The 21,617-nt window shown below is 43.2% G+C and overlaps 1 protein-coding gene across 1 annotated transcript in view; it reads left to right on the top strand.

Annotated features, from left to right (window-relative positions):
• The window catches only part of LOC127582627 (uncharacterized), a 45,313-nt gene that overhangs the window by 10,259 nt on the left and 13,437 nt on the right, over positions 1–21,617 (top strand). The window contains exons 2-3 of the mRNA XM_052038084.1: positions 16,832–16,929; positions 18,903–18,949. Coding sequence (XP_051894044.1) covers positions 16,839–16,929; positions 18,903–18,949 — 138 coding nt within the window. The 5' untranslated portion in view covers positions 16,832–16,838. The remainder of the gene's footprint in view (positions 1–16,831; positions 16,930–18,902; positions 18,950–21,617) is intronic.

Below are 21,617 nucleotides of genomic sequence, written 5' to 3'. Positions count from 1 at the left end.
TCGACCTACTTAAAATTCCTATCCTACAGCAACAGCACACCTCCGGATATTTTGTTGAAACAGGATTTTTTAAATCTATACATCCTTGAATAAAATTATAAATGTATAAAAAGCAATATCTCTCATTATATCATGCATGAGAGAATGCCAATACACATTAAAACACAAGTTCCTTTCTGCTTTATAACTTTGCCGTTAGAATTGCTTATCTGCCTGCTTTGAATGTTTGCATTCTCAAGGTTATTGAAACTAGAACATAATGCTCATAAATTAGTGTTCTTAACATTCTGTCATCCCCACAGATAATCTTCAGAAATCACTCTCAGGTTAGTCAATATGAGTCACACTTTAACACTCATGAGAAGTGCAAGATTAGTATATCAGAAGATATATCTTTTGTTCTTTGTTTGGTCACAGAAGAAGACCACTAAATCCAGAATAACTCTGGAAGAAAATGCTGGTTTCATTACTAATGATCATGAAACCACCAAACTGTTGTAAAAACTGATACATCGATGCCCTTTAGGTAATTCACCTTCCTCATTTTGCCTGGTCCGTTTGTGATTCTGCACCCAAGCCAATGTGGACAAAAGAACATATCAAAAAAGGAGCAGGAGTAGGCCACTCGGCCCCTCAAACCTGCCCCACCATTCAATATGTTCGTAGTTCATCTGCCCCAGGCCTTATCACCTTTACTGTGCCAGTTCCCAATAGCTGTCTATTCCCTGACTTTTCAAAAATGTGTCCACTTCCTCCTTAGATATCCTCAGATGGTCTAGCTCCACAAAACCCCAGGGAAGAGAGTTCCAGTGATTCACCAACCTCTACAAGAAAAAAAATTACATGCACTTCAATTTTAAATGTTCCAGAACAGCTACTTTCCTACTACCATCAGGTTCTTGAACCGACCTGCACAACCCTAACCCTACCTCGGCGAGGGAAAATTACAGACCTCTTGCACTACTATGGACTTGTCTCTGATTGTGTTTTTTTGCACTAATGTCCTGTTTTGTCTTTCTTTTCTCTTCACTCTTGCATAATTTATGTTTTGTGAGTCGTCTGAACATATGTTTCTGTGATGCTGCTGCAAGCAAGTTTTTCATTGTACCTGTACCTCACTGTACTTGTGCACATGACAATAAACTCGACTTGACTTGACTTGACTTGACTTGACTTAACATGACTGTCCCCCAATCTTGTAACTATGTCCCCTTGATGAGGATTCTCTCATTGATGGGAGCATCTTAACAACTATCCTGTTAAGCCCTCAAAGGATCATACATCTTTCAACAAAATCACCCTTCATTCTTCTAAACTTTTAAAGCTAGAAATAAGATAAATAGTGTTATCAAATGTTATCTAAGCTCCAATTATGTGGTTGTCTCTTACCTACTCTTAAGCTCTTTAGAACTCTGGTCAGACCACACTTGGAGTATTGTGTTCAGTTCTGGTCGCCTCATTATAGGAAGGATGTGGAAGCTTTAGAGAAGGTGCAGAGGAGATTTACCAGGATGCTGCCTGGATTGGAGAGCATGTCTTATGAGGATAGGTTGAGTGAGCTAGGGCTTTTCTCTTTAGAGAGAAGGGGGATGAGAGGTGACTTGATAGAGGTGTACAAGAGGCATAGATCGAGTGGACAGTCAGAGACTTTTTCCCAGGGTGACAATGGCTAACATGAGGGGACATAATTTTAAGATAATTGGAGGAAGATATAAGGGGGATGTCAGGGGTAAGTCTTTTATACAGAGGGTGGTGGGTGCGTGGAACGCATTGCCGGCAGAGGTTGTTGGGGCAGATACATTAGGGACATTTAAGAGACTCTTAGATAGCCACATGAATGATGGAGAAATGGGGGGCTATGTGGGAGGGAAGGGTTAGATAGATCTTAGAGCAGGATAAAATGTCGGCACAACATTGTGGGCCGAAGGGCCTGTACTGTGCTGTAATGTTCTATGTTCTATCCTCTGAAATGGTTTGACAACCTTTTAGTTCAAGGACAATCAAGATGAGTAATAAATTCCTGCCGTGACAGTGACTCCTACATTATGCAAAATGTATAATTACTTGTTTGCACTTCAACTTCAAGAATTGAGCCAGAATATGATTCTCAAAATTAGAACATAGAACAGTACAGACAGGAATGTGCCCTTTTGCCCACGATGTTGTGCCAAACTCATTAAGCTAATGGATGACTAATTAAACTAATCCATCTGCCTGCAGATGGTCCATATCCCTCCATTCTCTGCACATTTGTGTGTCTATCTAAGAGCCTCTTAAGCACTTCTATCAGTTCTGCTTTCACCACCACCCCTGGCAGTGCATTCCAGGCACCAACCACTCTGTGTAAGAAACTTGCCCCACACTTCTCCTTTGAACTTTCCCCTTCTTATATTTTGACCCTGGGTAAACGATACCGGCTGTCTACTCTATTTATGCCTCTCATAATTTTATAAACTTCTATCAGGTCTCCCCTCAGCCTCTGCCGCTCCAGAGAAAACAACTCTAGTTTGTCCACGCTTTCCTTATAGCACCTGCCCTCAAGTCCAGGCAGCATCCTGGTGAACCTCTTCTGCACCCTTTCTAAAGCCTCCACATCCTTCCTATAATGGGGCAACCAGAATTGAACGCGATACTCCAGCTTGCTGCATTTTTTATTGCAATCGCAATTTGTCAGATCTCTCATGACAATTAGATTAATTTAGTGCATATAGCCACCAGAAAGTCACTTAAACGCAGGAAAACAAGTACAACTTTGAGAGAATGCAGCAAATTTGGAAGGTAACAAACATGTGAAATGTGTCTGCAGTTGCGAACGTTTGGCTTCTTCACAGAAGAAATCAGCGGTCAGTGAAATAGTCCGATACATCCCAAATGTATCAAACCAATGGGTCGGTTTCAGTAAGTTCATTTAAAGCTACAAATAAGATCAATAATGTTATCCAGTGTTAGCCAACCTCGATCCTTTCTCACATTTATTCTTGGTAATTAATTTTGTTATTGACAAGTACTTGGTGTAAAGCTGGTGACCAACCAGCTTGAAATGAATATCACTTATGACATCAGAAAATATGCAGTTGACTCACAGCAGATCTCTGCACTAATTACATAGCACACAGCATCTAATATAAGATTTCTTTATCAGTCACATGTACATCGAAACACACAGTGAAATGCATCTTTTGCGTAGAGTGTGCTGGGGGCAGCCCGCAAGTGTCGCCACGCTTCCGGCGCCAACATAGCACGCCCACAACTTCCTAACCTGTATGTCTTTGGAATGTGGGAGAAAACCAGAGCACCCGGAGGAAACCCATGCAGACACGGGGAGAACATACAAACTCGTTATAGACAGCGGCGGGAATTGAACCCAGGTCGCTGGCGCTGTAATAGCATTATGCTAACCGCTACACTACCGTGCCTGCCAAGCATACACTGTCCAAAAATACTTTCAATATACGGATTATGTTAAAAACATGTTGAAAGGGTATGGTTACAATTTTGGTATGAAAAGTGGCCAAAAGAACTCAGTGATGTGTATGTATTTAATAATGCGTCATGTCTACAATAGATATAATCTTAAAAGTTTTCTCCATTAGAAATGTCTCAGTCCAGATCTGTAATATGAACTGACCAGAAAGCTTGCTGCACTTAAGTTATATCCTCCCACCACTGAGGACGCTGTAGTGTCTCAGTTTTACATCTCATAGTTTTTTTACAGCCTGCATCACAGATAACCTCTGAGGATTAATTTGGGCTGTGCACCATCACTTTTTAGATGCCTCACAACTAATGCTCGAAAATAAGGCCTGAGTTGTAACGACAAATTTCAGGGAACTGATTTGATGCTAACGTTGCCATTTTACAACCACATACCACAGCCAGTACCTTGCCTTAATCACGCTAAATTGAACACAATGTTTAATTGTATGAAGGGACCCACAAAAGTGCTACTTCCATGAAAGTCAAGAAACACTGCTGATGCTGTAAATTTCAGGTTCAAGTTTATTGTCATGGACAGACACACCCAGGGCATACGTGCCATGAAAATTAGCTTTATGTAGCAGCAGCACAATACATTACAAACATAACCTACATAAACCTAAATTAACACAAATTATACATAATCTGAAATGCTGGAAACACTCAAAAGGTCAGGCAGCATCTGTGGAAAGTGAAACTGAGTTAACATTTAAGGTTGAAGATCCTTTATCAGAGCAATGCTATTTAAAGGGATCATTAATAATTTACAAGTAAATAAGTCCCTTCAGGGGAGCCTCAGGCAAATCTAGGCCTTCAGGACCTGGTGTCACGTTGTATCCCTGCAAGGACAAGAGTAGAAGGCAAATAGGATCACCCGTACTCGCTGCAAGTTCCCTTCTAAGTCAGACCCTATCCTGAATTGGAATTATATTACAGTTTCTTCATCACCAACATCTCAATGGCAATTCAGGTTGACTAATAAATGTTGATCTTATAAATGTATGAAAAAAAAATCATCTTTCCCCTAGTTGAGTGACAATTGCAAGGTCACTGTTGGAATGGCAGAGTTAGAAGCAAAAATGCCAATCTCCTGAGAACGGGCAGCAATTTGTTCCATGGAGCATACAGTCTTCTGTTGCTAACCTCCCAATGTAGCATTGTAGCATTCCCACTGTTGCAGAACTGATTGATGGACAGCTGTCATACAGTTGGAGCCAGATGCACAATGGCAGCAGTCTGTGCTTCCCACGCTAGCAGTCTGAGCTTGCATTACAGCACCCAGACCTTTGATGGAAACTATTTGTGCTACAGCGAAACATATGAACATCAAGACTAGAAGCAGGAGTAGACCATGTGTTCCCTCAGGCCTGTGTCACCAGTCAGTAAACCGTGGCTGATCCTGTGTCACTTTTCTGCCCAATCCCAAATCTCTGATTCTCTTTGTATCCAAATATCCTCTGGCTCCATTCATGAAATACTCCAGATCTGAGCATCCACTAACCTCCGAGATCAACAGTTCCAAAGATTTACAAGTCCCACAAAAAAAAATCTCTCCTCATATTGGATGTTAATGGAGCTGTAATTATGTCCTGATTTTCATTCATTTCAACTGCAATAATTATGTCCATAGTTTCATGTCCTGACATTATGCCCCCAGTTCTATATCCTCCAGATAGATGGAACACCAGTCAACCCCTCTCAGAATCTAGAATGTTTCAATATAATCTCATCTTCTAAATTCCAGTGATAACAGGTCATTTTTAATTATTCTTTCTTTTCAGGCAAACTCCCCTTATTCCAGGAGTTGATCTAATTAAGCTAGGCTGCATTTACTCCAAGGTTAGCACTGTATATCCTCCTTTAGGCAGGTAGACCAAAACTACAGAGGATGTCAAATGAGGTCCCAACCAAACCCTTGGACAATTATGTGGACACAAGAGAGACTGCAGATGCTGGAAATCTGGAGCAACACACACAAACTGCTGGAGGAACTCGGCAGGTCAGGCAGCATCTGTGGAGGGAAATGGACTGTTGGCATTTCGGGTCGAGGATGAAGGGTTATGTTTAATTGTGTGAGGAAGGGTCTTGACCCAAAACGTCGACTATCCATTTCCCTCCATAGGTGCTGCCTGACCCGCTGAGTTCCTGCAGCATCTTTGTGTGTCGCTCCTTGTACAATTATAGCTAGATTTTCCTTTTGTTTTCTAATCCAAACCCTTTGGAATATGGACAACAAACCATTGCCTTCCTAATTACTTCCTGTATTTACATGTTTACTTTCTGCATGGACCGGTTAGACAAGACCCCTTGGCAAACCAACAACCAACGTTCACCAGCTTCTCAGGATTTTAACTTATTCTGTTTCCCTTGTACAGAACCTCACATTTACCCACTCAACTTAACCGGTTTCTGTCCCTTTGCTGCTACTTCACAACTCTCTCACTCACATTGCAGCGTACAGGCTGTCCCAGGGTAATGAACGGGATCCGCTTGACAGGCATCCATAAGTCGATTCTGTGCATAAGTCAGAAAATGCACAAAAATCACTCGATACGGTCACCACACCTCCACAGTATTGTAATGAACGGCATCAAAAGCACATAAGACTGATAAGAATGAACAATTGCTGAAAGTGGAGAGAGAGGAAACTAGTTCTGCCTGTCATAGGAATGATGTAAATATGTATGTCGGACTTTTGTATTAATCAGATCAGATATTTTTATTAGTCACATGTACATCGAAACACACAGTGAAATGCATCTTTCTTGCGTAGTGTTCTGGTGGCAGCCCGCAAGTGTCCGCCACGCTTCTGGCGCCAACATAGCATGGCTACAACTTACTAACCCGTACGTCTTTGGAATGTGGGAGGAAACCGGAGCACCCAGAGGAAACCCACGCAGACATGGGGAGAACGTATGAACTCCTTACAGACAGCGGCGGGAATTGAACCAGATCGCTGGCACTGTAATAGCATTACGCTAACCACTACACTACCGTGCCTGCCCATAATGTAATAATATAATAATACTATGGGAGCTCATTTGTATGTACAGATGTCCATAAGCCGGTGTTCTTAACCCAGGGATGGCCTATATCATCAACTTAAATAGATTGTTCTCTCCATTTTCATAGAGTCATCCAATACAGACACGTACCCTTCAGCCCACGGGTTCTGCACCTACTATCAGGCACTATTTACACTCATCCTACACTAATCCCATTTTATTCTCCACACATTCCCATCAACTCCTTTCTGATTTTACCACCTAGCCACATAGTAGGGATAATTTCCAGCAAAATGGGAGGAATTGGAGCGCCCAGGGTTATTCGTATAATTATGAACAGCTGTCATTCAGTACTGTTCCCATTGGCTTCCCAATAGTAGCAGACAAGCAAACAAAAAATGACCAGGTTTTCCCTACTCACAAATTTCCTGTCCTTTAACCAATCCTCCATCTATGCTGGATGTTATCCCTCACCCTGTTATGTAACAGTTTTGTTCCTCATCATGTGAAGATCCAGATATGCTGAATATATATATCACGTAACTCTGCTGATGATATCCTCAAAACAGTATCACATTTGTTAATGTGATACTGATGCAGGGTTTCTTAGAAGGTGTGTTAGTATGTGATTGAGAGCTCCTCTCTGTCAAATGTGGCACTAGGTTGTGAAAATCTTGCTCAGTTTCAGACAATTTTCGGGATGGGGGTGGACGGGTTTTGCAATGGAGACCAAAGATAAATGCTTCGTCTCAACATTTAGTTGGAGAACGTTGCTGCCCAGCCAGTTCTAGATGTCAGAGAGGTCTTCCTTCTGGTGTCTGGTCAGATCAACCTCTTCTTTCCCAACCTTATTTTTCCATTCACGTGTGTCGGGTATTTTTGGATTCCCTTTATGTTGCTGCTGATAGTTTCTGATGTTCTTTCTCTCTCTCTCTCTCTCTCTCTCTCTCTCTCTCTCTCTCTCTCTCACTTCCTTTTTTTCCTCTTTTCCTGTAATTTTCTGTAATCAGCTGAATTCTCACTTGTATTAACATCCTGGGATCTGCTCCACATCCTCTTTATTCCTCTGTTTTACTCTCCATATTTTCGCCCATCTCTGATTTATTTCCCCACCTTTCCTCCTTCAGTATACAGACCACAGCTGAAAGATCTCCACTTTAAGGGTTTCCGTTGTTCAATTAAAGTATTGACTCCAATTTACCCAAGCCAGATCCAATGGAATTGGCCCTTCTCCAATGAGCTCTTTTCCCTTGGACTTGGTTAGCCGAGCATAAGGGACGAGCCAGTTTATCCCTTCCGTATTCCATCCAGCACTACTTTGCTGCTTGCCACGTCCATTGATTTCTTTTTAAACTAAATGATGGTGTCAAATTAAGAAGTTAGGTAAAATTAAATGCAGAAGATATGACTTTAAAATGGGCATAAAAAGAGAAAATGCAGGTACGCTCGGCAGGTCAGACAACATCAGTGACAAGAGAAACAAATTGATAAATTGGTTTATTATTGCACATGTAACAAGGTACAGTGAAAAATCTTTGTTTTGCATGCCATTTCGTCACATCAGTGCATCGAGGCAGTACAAATAATAAACAATAATAAAGTGTTACAGTAACAGACAAAGTGCAGTGCAGGCAGACAATAAGGTGCAAGCCATGACAAGGTAGATTGTGAGGTCAAGAGTCCATCTTATCGCACTAGTGTACAGTTCAATAGTCATATAACAGCAGGATAGAAGCTGTCCTTGGGTCTGGTGGTACACCCTTTCAGCTTCAGTTAACGTTTCTGGTCAAAGACATTTGATTCTGAGGATGAGTCTTCAAGCAACCACAGTTTTTTAAAGTGAGTATTGAATTACTGATAAGATCAGTAATTACTCCTTAACCCCCAACTCCTCTTCATCTCAAAAATGATATTCTGCAAACTATACTGAAAATATGCATGGATTGACTACAGAAATCAGCACAATAAAATGTGTTAGGCTGTCCAAATATAAGATCACAGTGAAAATGCAACCATATTCAGTACTTTCCTGAGAAGGATGAAACTTTAATTGTACATTGCTGTTTTACTTATTGCTTATTGATAATTCCATCCCAAGTTCCTTGAAGGTTGTATCTCCTTTGAATTGCTTTCTCTGTCACCAAAAGCAGATATGCAGAATAATTCATTTGTGTACACATTTACTTATTGGTATTAACCTCCAAGGATCAACCGTACAAGGCATGCATGTCAAGTGCTGTGGAAAACTTTTCACCAGCAACTCACTCTTGTGCATCTCACAGTCAACCAATGGTAATACAGATACTTTTAGCTCAGAATAGTTGGGTGCAGAAGGTGTAGATGATATTTTGCTTTGCATAGCAGGGGTGAAACCTATATGTGTTTCCATAGAAACACACGTATGTATTCCACCTGCACTGTACTTTCTCTGTAACTGTAACACTATATTCTGCACTCTGTTATTGCTTTTCTCTTTGTAGTACCTTGATGTACTTATATTTGGAATAATCTAGTAGAAACAAAGGACTGCAGATGCTGGAATCTAGATGAAAAACACTATGATGCTGGAGGAACTCAGCAGGCCAGGCAGCATCCGTGGAGAAAGCAGGCGGTCAACATTCGGGTCAGGACCCTTCTTCAGGAAGAAACGTTGACCGCCTGCTTTTCTCCACGGATGCTGCCTGGCCTGCTGAGTTCCTCCAGCATCATAGTGTTGGGATAATCTATATGGGTGGCATGCAAAACAAAGATTTTCACGGTATCTCAGTACATGTGACAATAATAGTTACTTGTACTTAAGCCACCTGCAAAACCTTCAATCCGTAAGTGGAAATCAGTCCTTAATTTTTGCAAAACTTCCTTAGATTAAAATAAACTTGGTTAACTGGCAGGAGCTGCATCTTTGGTACTGTACTTAGAATTTAGATTAATTACAATAATCATTTAGCTTACTGAGTCACCTTGGCAATTATGATGTAGGACTCTTCCTTTGTGGTTTTATCCCAAATTCTCTACGATTCCCATGAAGGAGAACCCATTATTTGAAATTTAGGACATACATGCTTTGGGATATTGGGAATTAAAGAACGTTCATTCTACATTCAGCATTAATATTGTGATAATATTCGTCATTCCATTGTAAAACCTATTGTTAATAAGAATATAATGTCTGTCTTTCACTACATAATGTATATAAGGTGCCATAGAGTGAATATATTTTCATGGCGTAGAGGCTTAAATAGTTTATGTGCTTTCATTCTCCTGTCTGTAGCTACTGAATTTAAAAATTGTAATCAGTCATCCCAATGTGCTCTAAGTTCCCAGAGCAAAAAACAAGCTGCTGGGGGAGCTCAGCAAGTCAGGCAGCATCCAAAAGTTTTGAGTTGGGACCCCTGCATCAGGACAGAGAGTGCGAAGAGGGAGCTAGCCAGTATAGTACTAGGGCGGCACGGTAACATAGCGGTTAGCTTAATGCTATTACAGCACCAGCGATCAGGGTTCAATTCCCGCCACTGTCTGTAAAGAGTTTGTACGTTCTCCCCGTGTTCTGCGTGGGTTTCCTCCGGGTGCTCCGGTTTCCTCCCACATTCCAAAGATGTACGGGTTAGCAGGTTTAACACGGTGTAATTGGGCGGCACGGGCTCGTTGGGCCGGAAGGGCCTGCTACCATGCTGTATGAATAAAGTTTTAAAAAATAAATTTTAAAGGAGGCCAGGCAGGGGCAGGTGAAGGGAGAGCGGTGAGGCAGGAGCTGGCAGGCGATTGGTGGATCCAGGTGGTGAGGGGTTAATGGGCAGATGGAGACACAAGAAATTCTGTGGAAATGCTGGAATCTGGAGCAAGACACAAAAAGTGCTGGAGGAACTCAGCAGGTCAGGCAGCATCCATGGAGGGAAATAAACAGTCGCCGTTTCAGGCCGAGACCCTTCGTCAGGACTGGAAAGGAAGAGGGCAGGAGCCAGAATAAGAAGCTGGGGGGGAGGGGGAAGAGCACACGCAGGCAGTGGACAGGTGAGTTCAGGTGATAGGTGAGTCCAGGTGAGAGGGGGAAGGTAGGTGGGTGGGGGAGGGGAGAAGATGTAGTAAACTGAGAGGTGACAGGTTAGAAGAGACAAGGGCTGAAGGAGGAGGAATCCGGTAGGAGAGGGCAGTGGACTGTGGAATAAAGGGTGGGGGAGGGGAGGAGAGGAGGTGGGCAGCTCATCAAGGCGGGGGAAGGGAGCCACAGGAATAAGGGAAGACAAAGGAGTTGGGGGGGGGGGGGGTGGTGGTGGGATTACCAGAAGTTAGAGGACTCAATATTGAGGCCGTCAGGTTGGAGACTCTCAAGGTGGAATATGATGTGTTGTTCCTCCAACCTGCGTCTGGCCTCAACGTGGCAGTAGAGGAGGCCAGGTGGGGGAGGGAAGAGTGGAGATAGTGACAGAGGCTGGGAGGTGACAACAGAGAGCTGCAGACGATGGAATCTGATAAGAAAAGTGGAACCAGATAAGGGAGGGATGGTGAGCACATGGGGACGGTGAGAGGAAAGGGACAGATCTCTAAATTCTCAACTGAAGCAGATGTGAATCAATGGCAAGTCATTTTAGTTAATGCTGTTGAAGAAAATACATCTGCAAAAAACACACAGGGAGAAAAGATAAGAATAATGATAACTAAACACTCCGGATTGTTAGAGGACCAGCAGTGTGCAAAGCACTTCTCCTTCTGAAACTTACTTATTTTGCAATGCAAATTACAAATTTTGTACTGTAATGCAGAATATTTATTTTGTAATGCAAATGATGTTGTCCAAAATTTTAGCATTTGTAAATTTCATGTGGAGTCAATCACATGACTACAGCACTCAAGCCTGTCATTTTTGTTTAACGTCATAGGTGTATGGTATGCTTGCCTCTGTTAGTTGAGGCATTGAGTCCAAGAGTCAGGACATTATGTTGCAGCTTTATAAAACTCTGGTCAGGCTGCATCTGGAATATTGCATTCAATTCTGGTCGCCCCATTAGAGGAAGGATCTGGAGATTTTGGAGAGGGTGCAGAAGAGGTTTACCAGGATGCTGCCTGGATTAGAGGACATGCACTATAGGGAGAGGTTGGACAAACTTGGGTTGTTTTCTTTGGAATGGTGGAGGTTGGGAGGAGACCAGATTTTTTTTTACAAAATAAACTTTATTCATAATAAAAGACAAACTATATACAATTACAAAACAGTGCAAACCTTTACATTCTTGTACAAATCATTCATTAGTGTTACCTTTTGTATATAGAAAAACAGCACCAATGCCACACGTGTGGCTCCCTGGAAGCTACCCGGTCCCGTATTTACAATATTTAGGGGCTTTCTCCCTGTCCCTGCCCCTCCCTCTCCAGTGGCAGAAGAACCCTAAACTGTAGTCCTTCCCCACCGAGCCTTTGCGTTGGCTGCGCCCAGCTCCAGATAGAAGTTTATAAAATTATGAGAGGCATAGATAGACAGCCAGTATCTTTATCCCAGGGTTGAAATGTCTAATACTAGAGGGCATGCATTGAAGGTGAGAGGGTGAAAGTTTAAAGGAGACGTGTGGGGCAAGTTTTGTACACAGAGAGCGGTGAGTGCCTGGAATGCACTGCCAGGGGTGGTGGTGGAGGCAGATACGACAGAGAGAGTCAAGAGGCTCTTAGATAGACACATAAATATACAAAGAATGGAGGGATGTGGACCATGTGCAGGCAGAATAGATTAGTTTAATGAGTTGCATTGGCTTAATTAGTTCTGCACAATATTATGGGCCAAAGGACCCGTTCCTATATGTTCTATGTTCTGCGTAGTAGAATCACACATCTCTTTATTGCCTTTTTCCTCATTCCACTATTTCGTACCATGCGGCACCCTCACACAAAAAGAAAAATAGAAACAGGCACTGGAGCAACCAAAAGGATAAGCTGAGAGGAGAAAGGATGGGGGGAAGCAGAAGAACAAAGGGAGAAACAGAATAATCAGGAACATAGAAGCAGCAGAGGTATGAAAGACGGCAACGTTCAGAAATCTTACCTCTATCATCTTCCTGACAACAGTTTTCCATCATAAAAACACATCTACATTTAAAATGGAAATGCAATGAGGAACATTGTGGTGTTAGAGCATGGAAGGTTTACAAGTGGGAAATTTTATTTAATTATTTTTGGGATCTGGTTATCGCTGGCAAGGTGGGCATTTATTGCCCATGCATAACCATCCTTGGAAAGTTGGCGGTGAGTCACCATTTTGAACCTTCTGATCCTTCTAATGAGAGTCCTGCTGGATAGAGGATTCCAGGTTTTAGACCCAGCAGTGATGAAGGACGACCAAGTTAGGTGGGAACCCGGAGATCCCAGGCATCTACAACTGTTCTCCTTCTTAGTGGTTGAGGTTATGGGTTGTGTGTTGGAGTAGCTCGAACAAGTAACTGCTGTGTATTTTATAGATGGTAAACACTGCAGCCACTGTGCACTGGTGGTTCAGGATATGAACAGTTGAAGTGATGGGTGGAGTGCCAATTAAACAGGCTGCTTTTTCTAGCCAGTGTCAAGCTTCTTGAGTGACTTGTAACTTGCAACTGATGGAAAGAGTTTGAGGTGTCTGGTGGTGACTCAGTCACATGGGATACTTAGTCTCTGACCCACTCTGGCCGCAGTATTTCAGTGACTAGTCCAGTTGAGTCCCTGGTCGATGATGACACCTAGGACATTAAGGGTGGGGGGACTCAATGAGGGTCGTGTCAGTGAACATCAGTGGTAGGTGTTGTTGGAAATGATCATTGCCTCGCATATTTGCAGTGTGAATATTACTTTTCACTCATCACCACAAGTCTGAATTTTATCTAGTTCTTGCTGTATCCAAGCATGGATTGGTCCATTTACTGAGGAGTTGCAAAGGGAATTGAACATAGTGCATCCATCAGTGGCCGTCCCTGCTTCTGACCTTATGATGGCAGGAAGGTCGTTGATTAGACAGTAAGGCCAAGGACACTGCCCTGAGCTCCTGCAGCAATGTCCTGGGGCTGAGATTGACTTCTAACAACCACAACCATTGGAGTCATGCAAGATTTGACTCTAACCATCGGAGTGTTTCTCCTTGACGGGTATTGAGTTCAATTTTACAAGGGCTCCTCGAAGCCACACTCAGTCAAATGCTACCTTGGTCTCAAGGGTTGTCACTGTTCGCTCACCTCTGGAGTTCAGCTCTTTGGTCCATGTTTGGATCCAAGGCTATGATAAGGTCTGGAGCCAAGTGCTCCTGGCAAAACCTAAAATGGGTGCAGGTGAATGGCCTATTGGTGAGTAAATGCTGCTTGATAGCACTGTCAACAATATAGTGTCATAGCATCATACAGCATGGAAACAGTCCCTTCAGCCCATTGAGTCCATGCTATCAAGTGCCCATTTACATTATTTTATTCTCCCCACATTCTCTTCAACTCCCCCAACTTCCACTGTTCACCATCACACCAGGGTCAATTTACAGTGTCCAATTAACCCACCAACCCACACATCTAGGGATATGGAAGGAAACCAGAGCACCAGGGGGAAACCTATGCTGTCACAGGGAGAACATGCAAACTCCACACAGACAGCACCCAAGGTCAGGATTGAACCTGGGTTGCTAGAGCTGTGAGGCAACAACTCCTCTAGCTGTGCTACTGTGCCCCCGGCACATCATCCATCCCGACTCTAATGATGGTTGAGAGTAGGCTGATTGTGTTGGAGCTGCATTCGTCCAAGCCAGTGGATTCCATCACCATCCTGACTTGTAGCATGTAGATAATGGGAAGTTTTAAGGGCACCAAGAAAAGAGTCATGTGCAGCCTCCGACCTGTTCTGACACCTCAGCATCTATGTGACAGGTTCAGTTGAGTTTCTGGTCGGTGGGTGGGCAGTAATTGGCCAGAATTACTTCTGGAGGAGTTGGGTTAAATTACTCACAACTCACTAGGCGGGCACGGTAGTGTAGCAGTTAGCATAACGCTATTACAGCACCAGTGACCTGGGTTCAATTCCAGCCGTTGTCTGTAAGGAGTTTGTACCTTCTCCCCACGTCTGCGTGGGTTTCCTCCGGGTGCTCCGGTTTCCTCCCACGTTCCAAAGACGTACGAGTTAGGAAGTTGTGGGCGTGCTATTTTGGCGCTGGAAGTGTGGTGATACTTGTAGGCTGTCCTAGAACACTCTACGCAAAAGATGCATTTCATTGTGTGTTTCAATGCACATGTGACTAGTAAAGATATCTCTCTCTCTAATCGAAATGAACCTGATTTCTGCTCTAGCTCAATCCCTCAAATTTAGCGGCACAGGGAATTATATCATTTCAACACAAGCCAATACTAAAGGCATGAATTAATACATATGGAGACAAAGTCAAATTGTTTAACCAGTTTATTATTTCGTCTTTCAATTCCAATCTCTTTCTGCACCGGTAGGTTTCAGGTGCTTTGGGGCATTTAGCATTTGGAATTTGCTCTATGTTATTATATGTTTGCAAGGTGACTCTCTAAACTAAGCAATCTGTCCTTCAATAGTAACCCAGTTCTGATTGGTCACTTGAAGGGCTGAGACACAGTGATGTTAAAAATGAACTGGACCCAAATAGTCCCTGGATGTAGCAACAGATCTGAACCATCAGAAAAACTCATCAGAATTTAACCTTTGATGATGAACTATCTCTGTGAAAAAAAAGGTGTGAGATTAGAAAGAACAAATAAAATACAGCAATAATCTTATCTTAATGGTCTCTTCAAAGAGGTTTAAGGCTGAATTGGAGATCCACATACAACTTGGGTCATTAGAATGTGCCAAAATCTCAGTTTGGGAAAAATACTTGGTGAAGTTTTGCAGGGAACTCGGGGTGGTAGTGGTAAACACAGCCATGCTGGGAATAGGCAACAATCCCTGCCCTGTGACATCTGCAAAACTTTGACAGCTGGTTAAGTAGCGTGCCTTAGCTTAGCTCCCTGTCAAACCCATCAAATACTTAGAATGACTCTGACATACAGAATCATACAAAAACATTTAAAAACTATTAGAAGTCGATGAAACATTAAGTTAACAAAAATGCATTAAAACACTTACCTGAGTTCAATCAATTCAAAGAAATTAAAATTAGTTAATACCTTTGCCTCACAGTTGTTCCTCTCCATTGAAGCAAATGGACTCAATTGCTCTTATTTGCTCTTCTGTTTTTAGTTTGATGGCTGCTTCAGAAGCAGATTAATTAAGACCCAAAGCAAAATAGTGCAGATTCCAGAAATCTAAAATATAAACAGAAAATTCTGGAAATACTCAGCAGGTCATGCAGCATCTGTAGAGAGAGAAGCATCTTAGGCGAAGACCTTCCAACTGCAAGGCATTTCATTCCCTGATCATGCAATGACCTGTAACTGAATTAGAAGATGGTATTGGTTATTGTTTGATACTCAGGCAATGAACAAAATCATCTTCTCGCATCAACAGCGACAATGCCTTCAGATTAAGACAGTCTGCTATTCTCCCAGTCTTTGGGCCAACATGCACCCCCAGTCTGTTAGACTCCAGTCTGAAGCCACTGCATGAGGTGTGTGCCTACAGCACAGCATTGCTGTCACCTGCAACAACACCAAGCAAATCATCAGAACCAAAATCAGATTCATTATCACTGACTTACATGAGGTGAACTTTGTTGTTTTGCAGCAGCAGTACAGTGCAAAGACATAAAATTACTATAAATTACAGAAATAAATAGTGCAAAGGAATAATGAGGAATAACGAGGTAGTGTTCATGGGTTCATGGACCGTTGAGAAATCTGATGGCGGAGGGGAAGAAGCTGTTGCTAAATCATTGAGTGTGGGTCATCAGGCTCCTGTACCTCCTCCCCAGTGGTAGTAATGAGAAGAGGGCATGTCCCGGATGGTGAGGGTCCTTAGTAATGGATGCCGCCTTCTTGAGGCACCGCCTCATGAAGATGTTCTTGATGGTGGAGGGGGTTGTGCCCATGATGGAACTTATAAAGCCCCTTGCAGTACATGGAAGAAGCCTTGCAGTGCTCATTATAAAGGCTCTCCAACTTCATGGCCATGTGCTGCAGGGATTCAGCCCTCACCAACCATCGAGGAATGGAGATTCTGAACATTAAATGAAACTATTTAAAACAAATGAAATGTTTCTCTGGCAATTGTGCTCTTCCTTGATTTGCACTTTGTCATAAAACCCCAAGAAAGGATGCTCACCACTTCAAGCAGTGTCTGTGTGTGCTAGGCTCAGTATTAATCGTGAAGCACAATGTGATAAGATGTTGCAGTAAATTTGTCTGAATTAAAGTTAGGAAAGAAGCTAAGAACTCTTTTGTCTTATCTCTTCAAAGATCTGACATGGAACAAGACATCTCTAAATCAGTTGAGGAAGATCTTGCAGAAGCCATACAAGAAATAACACCACAAGAAGAAACGCTGCTAAATTCAGGTGTATTAAAGTCAAAACACTGTATAAGTACATGTTGCAGCTACAGGTTAAAAGGGGTTCTGTTTCTCTGACCTGGAAGTATTTTAGGAACATTGGCCGTACATCAGTCTGATTGTAATAATGATGAGAAGGGAATATATTGACTTAGCTTCAGCTGTCTAAGTGATGGTGGCACCATTTTCAATTTCAGGGCACAGAAATATATTTGCATTAACGATACACTTGACTCATGTACTGAGAAGTGTGAGCATGGTGACTACAAGTAACTCACCCATTGATGGTTCCCCCACTCCTGTGGAGAAGCACATGCCTTCACTCAACAAGACACATTTTGGTTTAGTTGAGATTAAGGACGTCCCGTGTGAGAGATCGTACATGTGCTCTTCCATTTGCTGGTGCATTGGAATGCTTCACCATTGCTTTGCCTTCCCTTTTCTTTATGTTCCAGCTCGACATGATATTAGACCATTAGATATAGGAGTAGAATTAGGCCATTCGGCCCATCGAGTCTGCTCTGCCTTTCAATCATGGACTGATTTTCTTTTCCAGCCCCACTCTCCTGCCTTCTCCCTACAACCCATAATCCCTTACCAATCAAGAACCTATCAATCACTGCCTTAAATACACCCAATGACTTGGCCTCCACAGCCCTCTGTGGCTATGAATTCCACAGATCCATCCCCCGCTAGCTGAAGGAATTCCTCCTCATCTCAGTTGTAAAAGGACATCCCTTTATTCTGAGGCTGTGTCCTCGGATCCTAGACTCTCCCACTGATGGAAACATCCTCTCCACGTCTGCTCTGTCCGAGCTTTTCAGTATTTGTTAGGTCTCAATGAGGTCCCCCCACTCTCATCCTTCTGAACTCCATCGAGTACAGGCCCAGAGCCATTAAATGCTCCTCTTCTACAACTTTTTTCCAACTCTACTTCTTGCACGATGATCTGCCATTGAATGAATATTGAGAATCTAGACCAAGCAGGGTCCTCATATAAAGAAGGTTGAGAGGAGAGGGAAACAACTAAATCAAGGACACAAATGTAGCGCAAGAAAATTATTGTTAGAGTGTTTTAATTCTGCATTATTTAGAGATAACCGCCAAGCTAAGGCAATTTTGGAGTCTGTTACATTGGATGGATTGGAGTTAAAATGTTCCTCTGCAAGTCAGGTTGAGATGGTATAAAATATGAAACTGAAACACTATAGCACGGACACAGAACGTAGTTAACATAGAACACAAACACAGAACAGTACAGTACAGGAACAGGCCCTTCAGCCCACACTGTTGTGCTGAACTAATTAAGGTAATGACGCCCAATTAAACTAATCCCTTCTGCCTGCACATGGTCCATATCCCATTCTCCGCATATTCATGTGCCGAAGAGCCTCTTAAGCACCTTTAGTTAAATTGGTGCGACAAGTTTACGTAGGTGGTTTCAATTATAAGTGCGGTGAGAATTTGTGTTGGGAAAACGTGACAAAACCATGGCAACAGGAAGTAAAGTTTACTAGACAGGAGACATTGTGTAGATGGAAGAAGTTTGATACGTGACAGATCTTTTGTCAGGTTCCACCCATGAAATTGACTTGTCCTTCCGTTGTTTTTTTCACAATGTTAGAACATAGCACAGTACAGCACAGATACAGGCCCTTCGGCCCACAATGTCAGTGCCAACCATGATGCCAAATTAAACTAATCCCATCTGCCTGCACGTGATCCACACCCCTCCATCCCCTGCCTGTTCACGTGTCTGTCTAAATGCTTTTTAGACACTGCTATCGTATCGGCCACTGAACAGCTCATTATCTCTTTCTCACATTAGTGTCTCTCCCATTTCCCTTTTCCACACACAGTCCCAGTGCTACCATTGTGCAAGTGGACAGGTGAAATGATTATAATGAAGTGTAGGTTCACATAGGAAGGGCTCAGCACAGAGCTTCCTGAAGTATGTAACCATTCACTCTTTCACTACAGATGTTCCTAGTTTGAAGACAAGTAAAAAGATCAGTGAAAAATTAGATGTAAGTGATCTTTCATATACTTAAAGAATGTTTTTTGGTGCACTGAATTACATCAGTGGGCATTTGAGCAAAATGGTTATGTATTGACAAGCAGGATTTACTTCCATGGTCACCACAACCCCTATTACATACCCTTATGTTCCCTCTCAATGCCCGTCCCAAATCATCCAAAATTCCCGCCAATTCCCCTATCGCTGACCCTGACTACTTACCCCTGGCCCCCAAGACCAACCTGCACACCGTCCTCCCAACCCCCAACGCCTGTTCCCACCAGCAACGCAAAAAGCGCTAGAATAACTCAGCAAGTCCGGCAGAATCTATGGAGGGAAATGGACTGTCCATTTCCCTCCATAGATGCTGCCTGGCCCCCTGAGTTCCTCCAGCGATTTTTGTGTTGCTCCAGATCCCAGCCTCTGCAGTCTCTCGTGTCACCAATTCCCACCATCTCCTCTCAATCGCTTTCAACAATCTTCCCACCGTAACCAAAACCTACAATCCCTCCCAAACATTCCTCTCAACCTTCCAACTCTCCTCTATGCATCATCTCTCTTTCCCTTCCCTAGATCACTGCCCCTCTCCATATCCCCTGTTATATCTACCTCCAAAAACCATAAAGCCTACTGAACCATGGCTATAGTTTTATCTTGTGTAGTCACACTCCTGCTCAACTTCCCCCCTTCCCCTCCCCTTCCTCCCACCCCCAACACATGCAGCCTATGAATCCAATAAGGAATTCCAGAGAAACTTCTCTACAGCTAATGCCAGACTCCTCTGCTGCACTGGGAGAGGAGACTATAGATGCTGATCAGGGACATTTCTCTGGTCACTGACTTCTTCCTCCTGCTCCTCCTGTTCTTGCCATGGTCCTCGGAATCTGGGTCACCTTGCTCTTTCCTGCAGCATCATCTGTTGTCCATGCCTTGCCAGATTGTGAAGCTGAAGGTTAATGAAGTCTCCGCACCTACGTGGCTTCCACCACAAAGAACCCTGGACTGATGCCGACAACAGGATCTCAATTTGTGAAGGCAGTTGGTGATCCCGGTATCTGTATGGCTTGGGGAGTATCTGTGGCCAGCTGCTGTGGTTGGAGAATGTGTCAGTACCATGTTCCCCAGATCCACCCCGCCAGACAGTGCCAGCCATTGTAAATGTCCGGCAGTGCAGACTCCCTCAGGTTGAGGTAGACATCTATTCTTCAGGGAAACATGGCATTAACCATGAGGAAATTCTTCTCATGGTCCACAACCACCTACACATTGAGTGGGTGGAAGCCTTTCCCATTGTCAAGAAGGTCCGGGTAATTAAGGTGTCCATGAGTGCACTTAATGGATGCCAGCATTGATAGGAAGCCAACAAAGGTGGCAAATCCCAGTGCCCGAGATGTCATCTGCTCCACACTGATAGCAAAGAAGATCAAATCACTGTCAAAACAACCTCAATCTTCATGGAGAAGACAGTCATGACACCAGAACATGGCCAAAGATCTTTCTTCCATGTGTTGCATATCTCAGTGAAGACAGCCTTGGAAAACCTGAGCATTGTTCATCAGAGAAGACCAGATGGTATGGGACTAGCTTCTTGGCTGATGGGCTTATGTTTGCCTCCTGCCCTGAAGTTCCTGAGCCAACTGGAGTGGTCAGCCATGGCTATAATGGTGCTTCCGGTGCAGTCACCACCCAGGCTTCAGATGAATGAGTAACTCAACATCTAAATGCTGGAGAAAGCACTCCCAGTCTGTGGACTTTGGCTGGTCTTTGAGCTGCCTGAAGCCAGTTTTGAAGCTACCTTGTCAGGTGCCCCTGTGTCAGCAGAGAGCCCTTATAAGCTGCAAAACAACAATAAACTAGCACAATGTGTTCCTATTTTTACTGAGACTTCTCCACCACAGATATGGTGTACACCTGATGCCAGAGAAATGTTAGGTGAACAGCATGTTGAAGTGTCCAGTCCAATTTTGCATCTAGTGTGATTCCACCCTGTCTGGTCTATTTTGAGTAAAATTGGAATTGCATCACAAACGTGTTAAAAGGACAGGCACTGTGCCATCCAACTTCTATGCCCTTGTAATCTTGTGTGTTCACAAGTCTATTTTCATGGAGACGCAAAAAACTGAAGATGCTGGAATCTGGAGCAACAAACAATCTGCCGGAGGAACTCAGCAGGTCGAGCAGCATCAGCCAGAAGAATTGTCGGTGTTTCAGGTTGAAACCCTGCAGGACCTGTGTTCCTTCGGCAGATTGTTTGTTGCTGTATTTTCTTGTATACGATGAGGGCAATAAACAGATGTGTTGGGATAAGGTCAGGTGTTCTCAGAACCTTAGAGAAGGTTACTGGCATTGGCCTTGAGAATGAACATCAAAAACCAATCACCCCGAGCTTATAACAGCTGAGCCTCAACCCATCCTCAACGCACATTCAGTTCCAACAAGAATCACTACATAATGGTCAGGAGAACTCTGTCTGAGTTTCTCATCCCTCTCCTAAGGACACAGTGGGCTACTGTAATACACCTGCTATCACCTGGCTCAGATTAGCTAATTCTGAGTATTGACTGTGGGACCTTCTACTTCTGTATGTCATAGAGTCATACAGCATGGAAACAGGCCCTTCAACCCAACTCGTTCATGCTAACTGTGTTACCCAGCAAGCTAGTCCTGTCTGCTTATGT

The sequence above is a fragment of the Pristis pectinata genome, chromosome 24 (assembly GCF_009764475.1).
Source record: "Pristis pectinata isolate sPriPec2 chromosome 24, sPriPec2.1.pri, whole genome shotgun sequence".
Classification (NCBI taxonomy): Eukaryota; Metazoa; Chordata; class Chondrichthyes; order Rhinopristiformes; family Pristidae; genus Pristis; species Pristis pectinata.
This window is presented reverse-complemented; position numbering and strand designations above follow the sequence as displayed.